The sequence below is a fragment of the Dipodomys spectabilis genome, unplaced genomic scaffold (assembly GCF_019054845.1).
Source record: "Dipodomys spectabilis isolate Male_0828 unplaced genomic scaffold, ASM1905484v1 ptg000639l, whole genome shotgun sequence".
Lineage (NCBI taxonomy): Eukaryota > Metazoa > Chordata > Mammalia > Rodentia > Heteromyidae > Dipodomys > Dipodomys spectabilis.
Window position 1 is genome coordinate 64383 of NW_024871316.1, and position 21134 is coordinate 85516.

The following is a 21134-nucleotide window of genomic DNA, read 5'->3' on the forward strand; positions in this document are numbered from 1 at the left end:
CAGTGGCTCCACTCCACAGCCCACAGGGCGGCCCTGAAGACAGGAGACATGGGGCCGGGCACTGGTGGGGAAGCGGCCCTGGGCCCTGACACACACGCACGCACACACGCACGCACACGCACACACACGCACACACACACACGCACACACGCACGCACACGCACACACGCATGCACGCACACACGCACGCACACGCACGCGCACACACACACACGCACGCACACACACACGCACGCACGCACGCACACACACACGCACGCACGCACACACGCACACACACGCACGCACACACACGCACACACACGCACGCACGCCCACGCACGCACGCGCACGCACGCATGCACACACACGTGCCGTGGACTACCATGCCCAGCCAGGACGCTCTGGTTGGTGGCTCTGCTGGGACCTGGCCACTTGTCCAGGACGTGGCAGGAAGCTGTCCCTAGCCCTCTGCCCCCAGGGTCCCCACGGCTCAAAGCTCTCCCCTGGGACTCTGCAGCAGCAGCAGCCAGAAGGACAGCTTTCCAAGTATGTGCGTGCGCACGTGTGTGTGTGTGTGTGTGTGTATGTGTGAGAGGCAGACAGACACACACGCGCACACACCGCGGCTCCCTGGCTCCATGCAGGATATGCACATGGGCTCACCAGGCAGGCCCTCCCTTCAGAAGAGACCTCTCCCCTACCCCCATTCCTCCTGGGCACACGGCCCCACATGGCCCCCACCAGGGGTCACAGGGCAGGGGCTCTGAGCTGAGCACCCCGTGGAGCTCTGCGGTGACCCCCGAGGCTGGGCCTGAGCAGAGCTGGGTGAAGGATCTCCCCCCACGCCCTCGTGCCCCCCTCCCCCCGCGTCCCCTCCCCCCCAGGTTCCCCTACGCCTCAGTGTTCCTGGCCCCGGGGACAGGTCAGCGCCCGCTGACCACTGACCTCAGGTGCCTGGAGTGTGTTCTCACCTCTGCCCCTCCTCTCCCGGCACTGGCGCGTCCCTGGCATGGCCGGCACAGCAGCGCTGCTTGGAGCCAGCCTTGGGGGCAAGAAGACACCTGGGGATGGGCAGGGCCGACGGGGTCACACCTGGGCCTGTCCTCGTGTGGATGTCCTGGGCGCTCTGTGCCCCCCCAGGACCTTGGGGGTCATCTTGGGGGGTCCTGGGGCCAGCGGGCAGGCTTGGTGGGGGCGGGACCATGAGGCCTGGGCACGGATGTGCAGCCCCAGGCGATTCCAGGCCCCTCTCTCCGAGCGAGGTCTCGGGGGTAAAGGCCCCTCCGCGGGCCTTGAGTCAACAGGAGGGAAGGGAGGGCCTGTTTGTCCACGACACTTGGCTTCCCTGAGCTGCTCCAGGACACCACGGCCCTGCTCCTGTTTGCTCTCTCTTGTGCTATCTAATCCTGAGCAAATGTGGTGGCGGGGAATCCTTTCTTCCTGGCCCGGGGTCCCGCCCTGCATCCACACCGGTCCACTGGTGCTGGGCCAGGCCTGTGCCACCACGGAGGGCCCGCTCCACAGCCCTGGGCCTGGACAGGTGTGTGAAAGCCAGCACCAAATGGGCGCACGGAGCCTGGCCAGGGCCGTCCCCGGGCCCCCGGCCAGCCCCGGTGGACGGACGCAGAACCAGGGCCGTCCCCGGGCCCCCCGGCCAGCCCCGCTGGACGGACGCAGAGGCTGGGCCATCCCCGGGGCCCCCGGCCAGCCCCGCTGGACGGACGTAGAGGCTGGGCCATCCCCGGGGCCCCCGGCCAGCCCCGCTGGACGGACGCAGAGGCTGGGCCATCCCCGGGGCCCCTGGCCAGCCCCAGTGGACAGACGCAGAGCCAGGGCCGTCCCCGGGCCCCCCGGCCAGCCCCGATGGACAGACGCAGAGCCAAGGCCGTCCCCGGGCCCCCCGGCCAGCCCTGCTGGACGGACGCAGAGCCAGGGCCGTCCCCGGGCCCCCCAGCCAGCCCTGCTGGATGGACGCAGAGCCAGGGCCGTCCCTGGGGCCCCCGGCCCTTCCCCCACCTCCCCTCTGTGTGGCTCTGGCGGGGCTAGGGTGCTGGGCCCTCTGCCCTCCCGCCGGCCGTTCTTCAAGCTGCAGCCAGCACAGAGCCCTGAGCGACTTTCCTGATCGGCTTTCAAGTTTACAGCAAAATTGCGAAAACAGAGCAGAGATTTCCACGCGCCCCGACCGGGACCTGCCGGCCTGCACTGTGCTCTGCATGTGTCACTGTTGACACTGTCCCTCTTTCCTGAACACTTGCGTAGGGGAAGTACCGTGTGTGCCCCTGGAAACGGGGCAGGAGTCACGCCGGCTGAGTTTGCGTGATGTGACGCCACCGCCCAGCCTGGGCGCCCTGCCACGGTGGCTGCCGCCGGCAGAGCATCTCCAGGACCCCCCCAGGAGAGCATCTCCAGGACACCCCCAGGAGAGCATCTCCAGGACACCCCCCAGGAGAGCATCTCCAGGACCCCCCAGGAGAGCATCTCCAGGACACCCCCCAGGAGAGCATCTCCAGGACACCCCCCAGGAGAGCATCTCCAGGACACCCCCCAGGAGAGCATCTCCAGGACCCCCCGCAGGAGAGCATCTCCAGGACACCCCACATGTGAGCATCTCCAGGACCTCCCGCAGGAGAGCATCTCCAGGACCCCCCCCCCCCAGGAGAGCATCTCCAGGACCTCCCACAGGAGAGCATCTCCAGGACACCCCCCAGGAGAGCATCTCCAGGACCCCCCCCCCCCAGGAGAGCATCTCCAGGACCTCCCGCAGGAGAGCATCTCCAGGACCCCCCCCCAGGAGAGCATCTCCAGGACCCCCCAGGAGAGCATCTCCAGGACACCCCCCCCAGGAGAGCATCTCCAGGACCCCCCAGGAGAGCATCTCCAGGACCCCCGCAGGAGAGCATCTCCAGGACACCCCCCAGGAGAGCATCTCCAGGACACCCCCCAGGAGAGCATCTCCAGGACCCCCGCAGGAGAGCATCTCCAGGACACCCCCCAGGAGAGCATCTCCAGGACACCCCCCAGGAGAGCATCTCCAGGACCTCCCGCAGGAGAGCATCTCCAGGACCCCCCCCCCAGGAGAGCATCTCCAGGACCTCCCGCAGGAGAGCATCTCCAGGACCTCCCGCAGGAGAGCATCTCCAGGACCCCCCCCCCCCAGGAGAGCATCTCCAGGACACTCCCCAGGAGAGCATCTCCAGGACACCCCCCAGGAGAGCATCTCCAGGACACCCCCCAGGAGAGCATCTCCAGGACCCCCCCTCAGGAGAGCATCTCCAGGACACTCCCCAGGAGAGCATCTCCAGGACCCCCGCAGGAGAGCATCTCCAGGACACCCCCCAGGAGAGCATCTCCAGGACACCCCCCAGGAGAGCATCTCCAGGACACCCCCCAGGAGAGCATCTCCAGGACACCCCCCAGGAGAGCATCTCCAGGACACCCCCGCAGGAGAGCATCTCCTGAGTCTTCCACCTGGGACCTGCCCTTGGCCTCTCTCTGTCCCTCAGTGTCAGCCTTTCAGAGGGGCGCAGGCTGGACATGCTGGGCAGCACCCAAGCCTGGACTGCCGTGCTCACGTCGGGGCACGGAGCGTGGACTGGTCCACGCCCATGGTGCTGACAGCACCATCTCTGGGTCACCGCCTTTGTCACGTCTCAGGAGGAAGCTGCCATTTCCCCCTGGAAGGAGTGACTGTGGAGGCCGCGTATTAGAGGCCATGGGAGTCCCTCCGCCCCACGCCTCTAGCTGCGGTCAGCCCCCCCCCCCCCCGGCTTCCCACCCTCCCACTCGTCCTGGACAACGTTGCTCCCTGTCTGAAAAAGCTTTGCCCCTCCATGAACCATGGTTCGCGTGTTTTTCTTAGCATAGACTTTGTTTTCAGAATGCATCATCTAACAGATAGGAGTCAGGCAGTAAAGTGAGACACAGGAAGCGTTGCACTCCTTTTCCCAGGACCCATGGCCTTGGGGCGGGGGAGCTAGCCTAACCAGGAGAGACTGTGAACCAGCTCTGCCAGGCTCTGAGAAGCGACCAAACTGAGGCCTGACAAGAAAATCCACTGTATTGTCAGTGAAGTTCTGTGGCCTGTGTCTCCCCTCTGTGGCCTGTGTCTCCCTCTGTGGCCTGTGTCTCCCTCTGTGGCCTGTGTCTCCCTCTGTGGCCTGTGTCTCCCCTAGTGGCCTGTGGTCTCCCCTAGTGGCCTGTGGTCCCACCCCTGGTGGCACATGGTCTTACTTCACACCCCCTTTCCAAGTGCAGCAAAACATCCGTTCCCCTTTTCCACAGGCTGGAAAGTGTGGAAAGACCATACTGGAAAAAACACTGCGTGCCTGGTGGAAGCTTGGGGGCCTGAGTCACCACCTCTCAGGGAAAGTGTCAGGCATTGCTGGTGATTACCAATCACGGCGTCCTGGGGGGAGATTCCACTCGACCAACGAACTCAGATGGGGGACTTGGAGAGCCAAGCCTGCCCAGCAGGGCCGGCCCAGGGGCGGACCACCTCCCCTCGGTCAGGGAGCAAGTCCGGGAAGGCTGTGGCATTTGAAGAAACACCTGTTACCTCATTACTGGAACACAAACCCAAGGCACAGAGTCTTCAGTAATCATGGGTGATAAGGAAAAGTCTTTCCAAAAGTAGGTTGGAAGCAGTTCAAAAAAAAATTAGACTGCTACAGTCTTCAATAATGAGAGGGGGAAGAAAAGAGGATGCAGAGGAGGAAAGAGGAAGAGGAAGAGGAAGAAGGACTCACAGGCAAATCCCCGAGGTTTAAGCCAGTACAAAAATCTCACAGCTTATAAGAAACAAACGTGGCTCGTTCAAAGGCACAAAATGGACAGAAATGATCTTGAGCAAGTCCTACGAAACAAGAACTCAAAAACAACAATCCTCACGAGGCTCTCAGAGCCAAGGAAAACACTGAAGAAAGAGCAAAAAGAAATCGGTAAAATAATACACGTACAAAGTGAGCCAACAAGGAGGGGGAGCCCATTAGAAAGAACAGAAACTCGGGAGCTAAATAGCACAAAAGCACGGGGCTGTGCTGGAAGTCCGCCGGATGTCCACAAATGCAAGGGTGAGCAGGGGAAGGACAGGGAACGGAATCCAGTCTGAGCAGGGGAGAAGAGGAACGGCGGAGGAGAGTGAGGCAACTCCCTGGGGAACTCGCACGCACGAAGAGAACGAGAAGCAAGAACGGAAACTTCCTGCATTTGATGGAAGATACGGGCCCACAAAATCCAGGAAGTAGGGTACAAATTCTGAGTAGCATAAACATGGTGGCCAAACTGCTGGGAGAATCTTGCAGGAAGAGACTGACTTCTTGTCATGTTCGGGGTCCCTGACCATCACCCGGAGGCTGGAGGGCCAGGGGATGGCCCATCTAAAACAAAGGAAAGAAACCTGGTCCCCACGACTTGTACACCTGGCAAAATGGCCCTTTAAAAATTAGGGAGAAGCCAAGACACCCTCCTATAAACAACAGCCAAGGCCTGCCCTACAAGAAATGCTACAGGAAGTCCTCTAGATGGAATAAAGCCTCCCCAGACATTACTCAAGCTGGATGGAGAAAAACAAATCCAGTGAAACTAAATACATGGGCAAATACAAAAGCCGAGGTCCTTGTAATTCTGCTTTGCACTTTTATTCTCCACAGGTTTTGAAAGGCAATTGTATAAATATAATTATAAATTCATCCTATTGGGTACAAGGTTACAAAAACATAATTTGTGATGAGCAAGTCCTTAGGAATTGTATGCATTTGAAGTCAAGTTGGTACCAACTCACATTAGACTGCCCTATCTTTAGGAGATACACACACACACACACACACACACACACACACATCGCCACACAGTGATTATTCACAAACGGAACAGGAATCAAAATCTGTAACTGCAAAAATTCAGCTCAATACAAAAGAAGACTAACAGAAGCAACAAGGAACGAGGCATAGAAAGATTAGAAGACACAGAAAACATGGTGAATCACAGAGGTAAGTCCATTCTGTTGAAAGAAGGAATATATTTTGCGATGGAGCCTCACTATGTAGCACAGGCTTACCTCACACTATGACCCTCCTGCCTGAGCCTCGTGGCTGTTGGAGTTATAGGTGTGCACCACACTTGGCTGCAAAGAAAGAGTTGTGAAAGCACTATGGCAGAAATGACTTGTCACGCTGAATAGATTCTTTTTTTTTTTTTGGTCGGTCGTGGGGCTTGAACTCTGGGCCTGGGCGCTGTCCCTCAGCTCTTCAGCTCAAGGCGAGCGCTCTACCACTTGAGCTACAGCACCACTTCCTGAATAGATTCTTAAGAAGGCTGGCTGCATACTTTCCAGGACAGGGGAGGCCCAAAGGCATCCTTGTCAGCAGCTCCTTTAAATGTGAATGGGTCTAGATTCTCCAGTGAACAGAGATGGGCAAAATGGCTGAAAATGGCCACAGCAAAAACATGATCTAACCATATGTAATGGGAGAGGAAAGGGCAGCTTGTGGGAAATACTATTTAGAATTAAGAACATAGTAGGTTACAGGTGGCAGACTGAGAGAGATACACAGTGAAAATCACAGCCAAAACAGACGTGAGATGTCTGTGTATCAGACGAAACAGTGTACACAAAGGAAGTTAACAAGAGATGGAGAGAGGTATTATGAATCAACAAATGAGTCAACAGATACAACTGTCAACACACATGCACCAAACCACAGAGCCCCCAAATACAGAGAACAAATGTTGACAGAATCCAGGGAGCTATGGACAGTTCAAAAATAATAATAGAAGGCTTTGCTACAGCACTTTCAATGGTAGGACAATGAGACAGAAGATCAATTCAGAACACACCTGAACAACAGACACTCTGAGTTGGCTAGACCTAACCACACATACACAGCATGCCCACCCAACTCAGCAGAATGCACATTTCCCTCAAGGGCACATGGTACATTCTCCAGAATAAATTATCCCAAAGATGGCTAAACTTTTGGATGCTAGGATCAAAAAGGGAATCTTAGTGAGTTTTAAGATACTGAAATTACACCTAGTATGCTTTCCAGCCACAAAGGGATGATACTACAAATCCATAATAGAAGGGAAAATGTAGATAGCATGTACACAGGAACTAAGTTTCATACTCTAGAGATGGAGGGTGGGAGGATCGCATTCGATTGCCAGCCTGGGCAGAAGCCAGGCAGGATGGCTCAGGTCTGGAGCCCCAGCTACGCAGGAGGCATAGGTAGGAGGTCAAAACTGGAGCAAAATTAGCCTAAAACCTAATCTGAAAAAAATAACTGGAAAGCAGAGAGAATTGGGGGCGTGAGTTGGGTGGCAGCAAGAGTCTGCCTAGCGTGCCCTCAGCCAAGCTGAGGGTCACCAGCAAGAAAGGAAAGGAAAACAATCCCAGTCAATAAAAAGAAAAGAAAAACGATCTCAGTCAATAGCCCGTACGTACACCCCAAGGGACCAGAGACAGAAGACAAAACCTAAAGCTAGCAAGAGGAAGGAGATAATAAAGGATCATTGGTCCTAAGGAAAAAACCCAGTGGGACCAAAAGATGGCTCTTTGACTAGGTTGGCTAAGGGAATGAGAAAAGAGTCAAATTCCTAAAACTAGAAATAAAAGGACTCACAACCAACTTTAAACTAAAATGGATTTGCGGGGGGTCGGTTGTGGGCCTGGGCACTGTCCCTCAGCTGGTCAGCTCAAGGCTGGCGCCCTACCACTTGAGCCACAGTGCCACACACACACACACACACACACACACACACACACACACGCACGCACACGCGCATGCACACATATGCACGCACTCATGCACACACACCCTATGGTTTAACTGCTTTAAATCCACAACCAGTACCGCCATTCCTCAGACGCAGAATTGGTAGAATTTGAGAACTTGTCTCCCGTCTAACCTGCCCACCACACCTGCTGTCCCTCACCCCTGCACCCCAGTCCCAACCTCAGCACGGGCCTTTGGGCCCATCCTACCCTAGGGCCTTGGCACTGCAGGGCCCTCTTTGGTAGTGCCCTTGCCTGGATTGGTTGCCCGTCCTGCCCCACACAGAGCCATCATCTGCTTGTGGGTCCTGGGAACCCCATTTCTATTTCCAAGAGCCTCGATGTCATATACCTTGAAGGCAGGGCATTGTTGTCCTGGTCCCTGCCCGGCCCCTGCCCAGTGCAGTTCCAGCAGGAGCTGGACTTGTCAGTTTGAGATAGACAGAGACAGAGATAGACAGAGACAAAGACAGAGACAGACAGAGACAGACAGAGGGACACAGAGACAGAGACCCTGAGAGACAGAGACAGAGAGACAGAGAAAAACACAGAGAGAAAGAGACACAGAGAAAGATGGGGGGTAGAGGGAGGACCATGACCGGGAGGATGGGCAGGGAGGGATCTAGGGAGGACTGGACTGGCAGTGTGGGTTCAGGTTGGGCTATACAGGGTGGCGGGCAGAGCCCTGGTCACAGCCAGGGCAGTTCGGGGACCGATCTGCTGGGAGCGGAGTGATCCATCCGCCCACTCCTAATCGCTGCTCCCACTGGGGTGCCGGCCCTGCCAGCGGTGTCTGCAGCTGGACCGGCCGGGGGGAGGGTGGACCGCAGGACCCAAGGGGTCTCCTGGAGCTCATGGAGTCCCAAGAAACTCCCTAAGCCCAGAGCCCCTCAGTCCTGTGAGCAAGCTCAGCGCAGGCTCTGTCTGGCCCTGGGGCCTGTCCAGGGCGCAGCCCAGCGCATTCCCTTTGTTCCGCCTGGCCCAGAGTCAGCAGCGGCTGGAATGAGGCCGGGGGCCGCCCGGCTGGCCAGGTTCCTGGCACAGACACCCCACCCCCGGGGAAGCGGCTGGCCAGCAGCTCTGTGCACTGGGTCCTCCTCGGCTTCCCGCTCCCTCAACTGTGAAGAGGCCAGCTCCCCAGCAGGCTGAGCAAACAGGCCGGGCCTAACGCATCCGGGATGTCACAACAGCGGCCGCCCCTCGGCCGCGCCCCCCCTGCGGTGCCGGCCTGGCCGAGGAAAGCGCTCGGGACAAAGGCAGGACTTGCGGCTGTCCGTCCCGACTCCGGTGTGACCCTGCTGAGCGTCCTCCTGGGTGGGGCCGGAGGAGCAGACAATGAGCCCTGACCGCTCTGACCCGCTGCCACGGGGGCTGGCACCCTCAGAGGCGGGAATGGGTGGAGGGCTTCGCAGGTGGCCAGCCGGGCAGTGGGCGCCATACACACACACACACACACACACACACACACACACACACACACACACACACACCGTGGTGTGAGAGCCACCGCTGCTGCCCAGCCTGTGAGTGCACCGCGGCCCAGGAGAGGGGTCCAGCGGGAAGCCCAGAGCCCAGGCCAGCCGGGCAGGGGGCACAGCCTTCTCTTCAGACCGTCCTGAGGCCCCGGGCCCCTCCGGCCATGTTGTTTGGCTGCAGGCCAGATACCAAAGAGAACCTCGAGGACCCTAAAGCCCCAAACCTGGGCCCCCGGCTTTGGGAATGGCAGGGTTGGCAAGGAGCCAGCAGCCCAGCCCCAGCCTGGCCCCGGCCCCGGGCAGCATCTAGAGTGGAGGTCAGAGGCTCTGCTGAGATCCGGGCCCAGACCCGGCCCTCACCAGGCCCCCTAGTGGGCCCCACCACAGGCAAGTGCCACCGCCTGGGACACCTGGGACAAGGGTGAGAGGCGGGGTCCAGGCCAGTCCCCGGGGCTCCCAGGAAGCCCAGGCAGAGTGGGGTCATCCATCATGTCAGGGTGACCATCAGTCAAATGTGTCAAAAGCCCTTGGAAAGTATTGGGAGAATCTACGTGCACAGAGCCCGGCCCTACATCATGCGTAAGCACACCACCCAGGGCCAGCAGGTGATCACGCTCACCGAGTTGTGCAACCATCACACGGCTGCTTCCAGAACTTTTGTTTTCCCACACGGAAACTCTGTCCCCATTAAACACCAGGTCCCGCCCTGGCAGCCCACTTTCCCACCTGCGGGGACCTCACAGAGTAGACAGGCGCGGCCCTTTGGGGACTGGCTCGTGCGCGACCTCGGCACACCGGTTGGCACGGATCAGTCTCCACGTTACGCTGCTGCTGCTGCTCCACCCATTCGGCCCGGACCCCGGGTTGCATGGTCTGCGCGGGTGGCGCGTGGTGGGGTGCGCCCCTGAGCCCACGTCCCAGTCTTCGACACACCCACGACATGTAGAATCGTGAGGCCGCATGGAAGTTCTATGCATGACTTGCTGGGGGGCCGGCCAGAATTCTCTACAGCAGCAGCATTTTCCCCCCTGGACAGAGCAGGGCCCCAGGCCCCAGATCCTCACAGCGCTTGCTATTTGCAGGGGTTTTTCTTTGGGTTTGTTTTTTTGACACCAGGCAGCTACTGAATAGGAAGTGGTTCAGATACCTTAGAGCCAGACGCAGGGCTCAGGCCTACCATTTCTAGTTACTCAGGAGGCTGAGGTTGGGAGGGTGAGCGGTGGAGGCCATCCAGGCAAAGTTCCCCAGACTCCACCTCAACCAGTGAAAACCTGGCAGTGGTGGTGTGCGTCTGTCACTCCGCTTGGAGAGAAAGCACAAACAGCGGACCAAGGCCCGGCCGCACAGAACAAATATGAAAAATAAGTGAAAAATAGTGGACGCAAAAAGGACTGTGTCAGGGCTCCGCGGTGAGCCCTTCCGCCGGCCCGGCCTGACGTCCAGCCCCGGGGCTCCTTGGCTCTGCCCTCTCCCAGCGCCCCCTTCCGTGGGCTCATCCTCACAACCAGACCGCAGCCCCTGGAAGGGCCCTGCGGCTGGATTCGATCACAGCCCGCGGGCTCGCCTCACGCCCCACCGCGGCCCTGCTCCCACTGTGACCCCGCACCCCACTGTGACCCCGCACCCCACTGTGACCCCACACCCCCACTGTGACCCCCCACCCCACTGTGACCCCACTGTGACCCCACTGTAACCCCACACCCCACTGGGACCCCACTGGGACCCCACAGTGACCCCGCACCCCACTGTGACCCCACACCCCACTGGGACCCCCACACCCCACTGGGACCCCACTGTGACCCCACTGTAACCCCACACCCCACTGGGACCCCACTGTGACCCCACAGTGACCCCGCACCCCACTGTGACCCCACATCCCCACTGTGACCCCCACACCCCACTGGGACCCCCACACCCCACTGGGACCCCACTGGGACCCCACAGTGACCCCGCACCCCACTGGGACCCCACACCCCCACTGTGACCCCCACACCCCACTGGGACCCCACTGGGACCCCGCATCCCACTGTGACCCCATACCCCACTGTGACCCCACTGTAACCCCACACCCCACTGGGACCCCACTGTGACCCCACAGTGACCCCACACCCCACTGTGACCCCACTCCCCCACTGTGACCCCCACACCCCACTGGGACCCCCACACCCCACTGGGACCCCACTGGGACCCCACAGTGACCCCGCACCCCACTGGGACCCCACACCCCCACTGTGACCCCCACACCCCACTGGGACCCCCCACACCCCACTGTGACCCCACTGGGACCCCGCATCCCACTGTGACCCCATACCCCACTGGGACCCCACTGTGACCCCACACCCCACTGTGACCCCACTGTGACCCCCACACCCCACTGTGACCCCACACCTCACTGTGACCCCATTGTGACCCCACTGTGACCCTCAAACCCCACTGTGACCCCACATCCCACTGTGACCCCACATACCCCATTGTGACCCCCACACCCCCGCTGAGACCCCCACACCCCACTGTGACCCCACTGTGACCCTGCACCCCACTGTGACCCCACACCCCACTGTGACCCCCGCACCCCAATGTGACTCCACACCCCACTGTGACCCCACTGTGACCCCACTGTGACCCCACACACCACTGTGACCCCCACACCCCACTGGGACCCCCCACACCTCACTGTGACCCCACTGTGACCCCACTGTGACCCTGCACCCCACTGTGACCCCACACCCCCACTGTGACCCCCACACCCCACTGTGAACCCACATACCCCAGTGTGACCTCCACACCCCAGTGACCCCCACACCCCACTGTGACCCCAGTGTGACCTCCACACCCCACTGTGACCCCACATACCCCAGTGTGACCCCACATACCCCAGTGTGAGCCCAGTGTTACCCCACACCCCACTGTGACCCTCGCACCCCACTGTGACCCCACATACCCCAGTGTGACCCCCACACCCCACTGTGACCCCACATACCCCAGTGTGACCCCACATAACCCAGTGTGACCCCCACACCCCACTGTGACCCCACATACCCCAGTGTAATCCCCACACCCCACTGTGACCCCACATACCCCACTGTGACCCTCACACCCCAGTGTAATCCCCACACCCCACTGTGACCACAACACCCCAGTGTGATCCCCACACCCCACTGTGACCCCCACACCCCACTGTGACCCCACATACCCCAGTGTGACCCCACATACCCCAGTGTGACCCCCACACCCCACTGTGACCCCACATACCCCAGTGTGACCCCACATACCCCAGTGTGACCCCACACCCCACTGTGACCCCACACCCCACTGTGACCCCGCACCCCACTGTGACCCCACACCCCACTGTGATCCCCACACCCCAGTGTAATCCCCACACCCCACTGTGACCACAACACCCCAGTGTGATCCCCACACCCCACTGTGACCCCGCACCCCACTGCCCCCCACCCCACTGTGACCCCTGTACCCTACTGGCCCCCACACCCCACTGTGACCCCTGTACCCTACTGGCCCCCACCCCACTGTGACCCCGCACCCCACTGCCCCCCACCCCACTGTGACCCCGCACCCCACTGCCCCCCACCCCACTGTGACCCCTGTACCCTACTGGCCCCCACACCCTGCCCCTCTGGGTCCATCTGAGGGTTGTCACAGTGCACAGGCCTGCGTGAAAGGACCGGGCTGTCACCTCCCATGCCTCCCACTCTGCCCACAGCGGTTCGGCCCGGGAGGGCAGCCAGGAGAGCAGCGTGGTCAGGAGCCCCGGAGACCCCCCGCCCCCCCCAGCCTCGGTGCACCGGCCAGTTCATTGGCCTGGGCCCGGGAGGGAGGAGGAGGCCTACTAGAGCCAGGCCCAACAGCCCCTGGATAGGGCCCCAGCTGCTCCTTGGTCTGTGAGGAGACTCCCCTGGGACCGCAGGGCCCCCCTCGACCCCCAATGCATGGCTGAGGGCACTCCAAAGTGAGGAGCCCCGGACTTCCTGTCTGCTCACAGAGCCGCGAGCACCAAGGCTCAGGCCCAGCCTCACCCCCGCCTGCCGAGGCCTTGGGACAAGTGCTGGGCCCCATGGTCACTCCTGGGGCCAACATGGGACGAGGCCCAGCCCTTCACCCCTGGTCCTGCCCTCCCAGGCTGGCGTGAGCGGGTGCAGGGCTCCGCATCCAGCCGGGCTGGCGTGAGCTGGTGCAGGGCTCCGCATCCAGCCGGGCTGGCTCCGCCCGGCCCCACGGTTCTCAAGCTGCGGGGGGTGGGGGCGTCCTGTCCGGTGTGGCCACAAATCCTTCCTCGTCCAGGTCTCTTTCCTGCTGCAGCCCCTCCCCAAGAGCAAACACACGTGGCTGCCCGGGGAGTGGACAGTGATCTGTGTGGCCTAGGACCTGGGCCCTGAGCCAAACTGTTCTGCTACATAAGCCCAGGCCCCCAGGGAGAGAGCGCCTTGCCCCGCTGTGCCTGACTGCCGTGCCGCCCCCAGGATGGCCACCGGCAGCGGGAGCCAGGTGCTGGCGTGGGCCCTCACGGCCCTGCTCATGGTGAGGCCAGCAGGTAAGGTCAGGCCCCCCCAGACCCAGGCCAGCTTCCGGCGGGGCTTGCACCGGGGAGCGTCTCCAGGCAGGTCCCAGGGGCCCTGGCCTGAGAGTCCCACCAGCTCTCGCTCGGCCCATGCCCCATGCAGGGGCCGACATGGCGTCAGGAGCAGAGCCCAGGCCGGGATGGGGTGTTGGAGAGAAGGTGGGTGCCCCAACTTAACCTAAGGCCCCTTGAGGAGACCCCAAGAGGCTCTTAGAAGGGACAGGAATGGGGTCTCTCTGGGTCGGAGAGGTTCCATTCCAGGGAGCAGCACCACGGTGGCCCTGCCCTGCCCCCCGTGGCCGGGATCACGGCCCCCCGAGCAGTCCTCCCGCCCCTCCCCCCCGGAGGCGGCCACGGCACCAGCGCAGCTCAAACCTGGAGCCCATGTGGGTCCTGTACCCACGGGTGCCGTCTGCCCTGAGAAGGCCACAGTGCTAAACTGTGAACAGGGAAAGACCATCCCAGCCCAGCCGACACCCACAGGGCCCACAGTAAGCAGGCCGGGCTGGCCCGGAGTCCCGGCAGCTGCCGGAGGGCACAGTCCCCAAACCCTGCCCTCTGTTAGGCTCCAGGTCTGAGCAGTGGGGTCTCCGCCCCAGGCTGGCTTACTTGTGGAATGGGCAAAGATGTCTCCCTTCCTTGGGGACCGGGTTTGGGGGAGGGTCTCTGCAGCACCTCCCATGGGGACTGGGGAAGCCGCAGGGCCTTGCCATCCCCAGCCGGGCTGAGTCACCTTGCCATGCTCATTTGGCTCCTGAGGCAGTTTGGCACGCTGGGACGGGGGCCTTAGTCCCAGCGGTGGCTGGGGACCGAGGCCACCACATCACATCCGATGCACAGTGGAAGGCACCGAGCAGGCCAAGGCGGAGCGGCTGGTTGCTGGCCAGCACTGCCTAGGACAGGCCATGCTGACCAAGCACTCTGGCTCAGGAGGGCCTGCATGGAGCGAGGCCTGAGGGGTGGGAGATGCTGTGACCTGGGGGGGTCTCCTGGGTCCCTCAGCCTTGCTGTCACCCGGGGCCGGCAGGTGACAGCCGCTCAGCCTGATCCAGGGGTGGACAGAGGAGCGGCTGTGCATCTGGGAAGTTCAGTCCACGGGGCTCTGGGAAGGGGAGATGCGTGAGCAGGCGTCATTTCCAAGTGCCGTGGACACGGCTGGGAAAGTTCACCAGGAAGCTGAGCATTGTGGCACTGCTGTGAGCAGCTGGCCATGAGTCACTTCCAGGACTGGGGACCAAGGCCTTCGGGGTAAACCGGGTCCTGCCCAAGCCTCTGACCAGGCCTCCATGGTCAGGCTGTGGAGGAAACCTGTCCTTCTGGTGGTGGACAGTCCAGGCCAGTCCGGGCAGCCATTCCTTCACCAAGGGCCACCCTGTCCTAACTCATGGTTCCAGCTGGAGGCCGGCCCAGCACCCAGGCTGCTGCTAAGTCACGCTTGGGTCTCTCCACAATGCCCGTCTTTGTCCTCCCTGCCCCTTGAGGGATGGTGGCCTGAGCAGCTGCGGTCTGGGATCAGCTCTGCTTCCTGATTCGTTTTCTTCCTTGAGCCGGGAGAGCATCTGCCCTGTCTCTCCTGGGATGGGATGCCACCCCAAGTGCAGATGAGCCACAACGGGGTCCCCGAAGGGCAGGCTCGGGCCGCAGGCAGAACGGAGCACCTGAGGCCCCGAGGGACAGCTGACACAGGGTCACTGGGTCCCTGTGCCAACGGGAGGGGACGCGGCCTTGAATCACAGCTTGTCCCTGTGCTTCAAGTAGGCCCTTGCGGCCAGGGCGGCGGCCTGGTCTGGGGCGGCTGGTACATCGGCACCCCCGCTGACCCGCTCCCCCTTTTCTGCAGAGATCCAGGGCCAGGCAGAGCCGAGTCCGGGGAACCCAGAGCCCATGGTGGACAGCCCGCGTGTGGGCAGAGGTATGAAGTACAGGTCCCGGCTGTGTGGTGAGGGGTCTCCTGAGCAGGCAGAAGGGCTGGGCACTGGGGATGGAGGCAAAGGCCTTTTGCGGAGTCCCTCCCTGGCCTCTCCCACGGGAGGTGTCCTGAGCTCAGGGCTGAGTGTCATGGACAGAGGCCGTGTACACCGTGTGACACAGTGGCAGCAGTCCCCAAGGCAGATGGGAGGTGGCAGGGGTTGGGGGCAGGAGCAACAGGACCGCTTGCACGTTCTGGCTGCCGAAAGTCCCCAGGGTGGGCACCGAAGTGGGCGGGGCCTGGGTGTCCTGGGCCACCCACACCGGCCACATGGGTCTCTCCTCCCGCAGTCCACCCCATGTCCCCACCTGCCATGTCCTCACCTGCCCGCCACCTGACCTTCATCCCACCCATGAACATCTTCCACATGAGCCGTGAGTGGATGGCACCCCAGCTGGCCAGGGAGGGGCGGGCTGGCCGGGCCTCACCTGCGGCACGGTGGCTGGGTCCTGCGGGGGGCGGCTGTCCCTCGTGGGGAGCGGCTCCGGGCCTCCTCACAGCTCGGAGCAGCAGAGAGAGGTAGGGTGGGCTGTGGCCATCAGCACAGGAGTTGCTTCCTTGCTGCGCGTGTGGGAGCCTGGGCCCAGGGGCCCCAGTGGGCGGGGGCTGGGCCCCCCCCACCAGGCTTCCCACACAGCCCTAAGCCCCGCGCTGGTTCCCCGCAGCCCTGAACCCCGCGCACAACGGGCGGGTGTGCAGCACCTGGGGTGACTTCCACTACAAGACCTTCGACGGCCGCGTCTTCCGCTTCCCTGGCCTCTGCAACTACGTGTTCTCCGCGCACTGCGCCGCCACCTACGAGGACTTCAACGTGCAGCTGCGCCGCGGCCTGGCAGGCTCCAGGCCTGCGGTCACCCACGTGGTCCTCAAGGCCCAGGGGCTGGTGCTAGAGCTGGGGAACGGCTCTGTCTTGGTGGATGGGCGCCGGTGAGCTGGGCCCCGGGGGGACCCTGCCAAGGCCCGGCCCTCCAGAGCCCAGCGGGTCCACTGTAGGGCGCGGGTGGGGCCCCTCAGAGCTCGTGGGAGGGCACTGGGCAGAGGGAGGACCAGAACTTTCTGCCTAGGGTGGAGCTGCCCTACAGCCGTGCCGGCCTCCTGGTGGAGCAGAGCAGCGACTACATCAAGGTCAACATCCGCCTGACCCTGACCTTCATGTGGAATGGAGGAGACAGTGCTCTGGTGAGGATGCCCCACAGCCCCGCAGCCCCCAGGCTGGGTTGGGAGAAGGGCCCCCCAGGGAGGGGGGTGAGGATGCCCCACAGCCCCGCAGCCCCCAGGCTGGGTCGGGAGAAGGGCCCCCCAGGGAGGGGGGTGAGGATGCCCCACAGCCCCGCAGCCCCCAGGCTGGGTTGGGAGAAGGGCCCCCCACAGAGGGGGGGTGAGGATGCCCCACAGCCCCGCAGCCCCCAGGCTGGGTCGGGAGAAGGGCCCCCCACGGAGGGGGGGTGAGGATGCCCCACAGCCCCGCAGGCCCCAGGCTGGGTCGGGAGAAGGGCCCCCCACGGGGGGGGGGGTGAGGATGCCCCACAGCCCCGCAGGCCCCAGGCTGGGTCGAGAGTAGGGCCTCCCAGGGAGGGGGGGACCCAAGTCCCTGAACGCACCGACTCCCCCATAGCTGCAGCTGGACCCCAAGTATGCCAACCAGACCTGCGGGCTCTGCGGGGACTTCAACGGGCTCCCCGACATCCACGAGTTCTATACCCACAGTGAGTGTGCGCAGGCCCACGCCGGCCCCGGTGGGGGAGCAGACACAGGGCGCGACGCTCCCTTGGGCATGTGGCATCTGGGCGTGGGTGGGGCCGGGCCTGACACCACCTCAGGCAGCCCACCCCGGGTCCGAGCCCGCGGGGTCGGTGACTGCTTCTCCCCGCCCGGCAGACGTCAAGCTGACCCCTCTCCAGTTTGGAAATCTACAGAAGATGGACGGTCCCACGGAGCAGTGCCCAGACCCCCTGCCCTCAGCAGCTGACAACTGCACAGATGGGGTGAGCGCCCCCACGGGGCCGGCGCCAGCCGGTGCGGGCAGGGGACAGGCACCAGGGCCCGGCGCGGGCAGGGCCTGGCCCAGCACAGAGGGAAATGGCCTCTGCCCTGTGAGGCTCTGTTAGGCCCGAAGGGGTCAGGCGGGATGGGCGCCGCACGGCGGGCAGGATGAGCCCGGAGGGGGGTGAACCCTGCATGTGCAGCTCCATCTTGGACATGTGTGGAGCCCGTGGACCCTGGTCCTGCATGTGCCCGCACTGGGCTGGCCAGGCGCACCAGACACGGAGATTGCAGGGCCAGAACCCCTCCCAGGGAGGGCCTTCCCCAGGAATCCCCAAACTAGCAGAGTCCCTGAGCCCTGAGCTGTGAAAGAGAATGCTGACAAAGCCTGGGAACTTGGGCCCACATGGGCCAATCTAGGAGTCAACAAGGACTGCAGCACCCACGTGGGCTGCCCAAGGGGAGGCAGCACATCTGCCTCCTGTCCTCTGAGCTGCTAGCCAGGGAGGAGGGATCCTCTTCTGGAGGCTCCCATAATGGCAGGCATGTTCTGGAGAGCTGAGGGGTGTCCAGAGTTAGGGCACTCCACTAACCAAGATCTTTGCATCTCAGAGCAGCAAGCTCAGCGTAGATGGATAGAACAATAGGTCGATGGATAGATGGGTGGATGATAGATGATGGGTGGATGGAGGATGGATAGATGATGACAGATGAATGGTCAAATTGATGATGGATGGATGGATGAAGGATGAAGGATGGATGGATGATGTATGTATGGATGGATGATGGATGATGGGTGGATGGAGGATGGATGATGGATGATGGGTGGATGGATGAATAGATGATGGATGGATGGATAGATGGATGGATGATGGATGAATGGAGGATGGATAGATGATGACAGATGAATGGTCAAGTTGATGATGGATGGATGGATGATGGATGGATAGATGGATGATGGATGGATGGATAGATGGATGGATGATGGATGATGGGTGGATGGAGGATGGATGGATGATGACAGACGAATGGTCAAATTGATGATGGATGATGGATGAAGGATGGATGATGGATAGATGGATGGATAGATGATGGATGATGGGTGGATGGATGGATGATGGATGAAGGATGGATAATGGATGGATGGATGATGAATGGATGACAGATGGATGGAAGGATGGATGGATGAAGGATGGATGGTGGGTGGATGGAGGATGAATGGATGATGGCAGATGAATGGGCAAATTGATGATGGATGGGTGGATGATGGATGAAGGATGGATGATAGGTGGATGGAGGATGGATGGATGATGGCAGATGAATGGGCAAATTGATGATGGATGGATGATGGATGAAGGATGGATGATGGATGGATGGATGATGAATGGATGATGGATGGATGGATGGATGGATGATGGATGGATGATGGGTGGATGGAGGATGAATGGATGATGGCAGATGAATGGGCAAATTGATGATGGATGGATGATGGATAAAGGATGGATGATGGATGGATGGATGACAGATGGATGGATGATGGATGGATGTATGGATGGATAGATGATGGATGGATGGATGGATGATGGATGAATGGAGATGGATATGATGACAGATGAATGGTCAAGTTGATGATGGATGGATAGATGGATGATGGATGGATGGATGACAGATGGATGGATGGATGGATGGATGGATAGATGGATGGATGGATGGATGGATGGATGGATGGATAGATGGATGGATGGATGGATGATGGATGAATGGAGATGGATATGATGACAGATGAATGGTCAAGTTGATGATGGATGGATAGATGGATGACGGATGGATAGATGGATGATGGATGGATGATGGATGGATGGATAGATGGATGGATGATGGATGATGGATAATGGGTGGATGGAGGATGGATTGATGATGGATGGATGGATGGATGACAAATGGATGGATGGATGGATAGACGGATGGATGATGGATGGATGGAGGATGGATGGATGATGACAGATGAATGGGCAAATTGATGATGAATGAATGGATGGATGAAGGATGAAGGATGGATGATGGATAAACAGATGGGTGGACAGATGGTATGTACAGATGGACAAATGAGTGGATGGATGGATGGATGGGTGGATGGATGGGTGTGTGGGCAGATGGATAAACTGACGCATGAGTGGGTGGCAGGAAACTGGAAAGAAAGAAGATGCTCCCCATGGACTGCCTTGACCCCTCTCCCTGGGGGGAGAGGGTGGCCAACTTCCCTGTGCTCCCCAGGAGGACACCTGCCGCCATACCCTACTTGGCCCAGCCTTTGCGGACTGCAACACACTGGTGGACGCCAGCGTGTACGTGACCGCCTGTATCCAGGACCTGTGCCGCTGCCCCACCTGCCCATGTGCCACCTTTGCCGAGTACTCCCGCCAGTGTGCCCATGCAGGGGGTCAGCCACAGAACTGGAGGGCTCCTGACCTCTGCCGTGAGTGTCCTACCAGGGTCCACGTCGGGGCCAGACTAGTGTCCAAAATCTGGCAGGAGGGTGGTGTCAACATGAGGTGGGCGACAGGGACTGGACAGTGGAGAGAGCTTGGGGCCTGTTGGGTCCAGATGGAGGATCTGACCATAAGCACAACAAGAAGATATTGCCCCAGAGCTCCAGATGGGAGCATGGTCTCACATGGTACTGGGTTCTGCTACTTGCTTCCTCTGTACCCAGAAGATGGCATCCAGGAACATTGGTGAACACAGCTACGGGGAGTTTGGAAGATGGGGAGTCACAAAGTTCAGTGGACACGGAGTCAGGGAGTTTGCAGGACAGGGAGTCAGGGACTTTGGAGGACATGGAGTGAGGGACTTTGGAGGACATGGAGTGAGGGACTTTGGAGGACATGGAGTGAGGGACTTTGGAGGACATGGAATGAAGACTTTGGAGGACAGTGTCAGACACGGGGTGCGACTCCCTCTGTCCACCATGGTCAGAGGGGATGCCCCTGTGTTGCAGCCCGGACGTGCCCCCTCAACATGCAGCACCAGGAGTGCGGCTCGCCCTGCGTGGACACCTGCTCCAACCCCCAGCGCTCCCAGACCTGTGGTGACCACTGCATGGACGGCTGCTTCTGTCCCCCAGGTAGGCCCTGTGCCCTGTGCCCTACCTCCGGGGTGGCCTTTGGGGTCTCTGTCTCTGGCCTTGCTGACAGCTGGGATCACCCACTGCTCACTCCGGGTCCTACCGGGGTGAACACTGGCCATTGGGAGTCTGTGGAGAGAACAGGTCAGGTGTCACGGGCCCTAAGCAGGAGGGGAGCTGGCTCAAAGGAGCTCAGTGTTCACTCCAAGAAGCATCCTAGTGTAGGAATCCTTCCCTCACCCCCGGGTTGGGGT

The 21134-nt window shown here is 60.9% G+C and overlaps 1 protein-coding gene across 1 annotated transcript in view; it reads left to right on the plus strand.

Annotated features, from left to right (window-relative positions):
- The window catches only part of Muc5b (mucin 5B, oligomeric mucus/gel-forming), a 50331-nt gene that overhangs the window by 914 nt on the left and 28283 nt on the right, over positions 1-21134 (plus strand). Inside the window, 14 exon segments of the mRNA XM_042671525.1 lie at positions 867-932; positions 8739-8873; positions 9410-9649; positions 9764-10025; positions 12001-12107; positions 13707-13777; positions 15645-15716; positions 16064-16147; positions 16439-16700; positions 16838-16952; positions 17389-17479; positions 17652-17758; positions 20031-20232; positions 20755-20880. Coding sequence (XP_042527459.1) covers positions 867-932; positions 8739-8873; positions 9410-9649; positions 9764-10025; positions 12001-12107; positions 13707-13777; positions 15645-15716; positions 16064-16147; positions 16439-16700; positions 16838-16952; positions 17389-17479; positions 17652-17758; positions 20031-20232; positions 20755-20880 — 1940 coding nt within the window.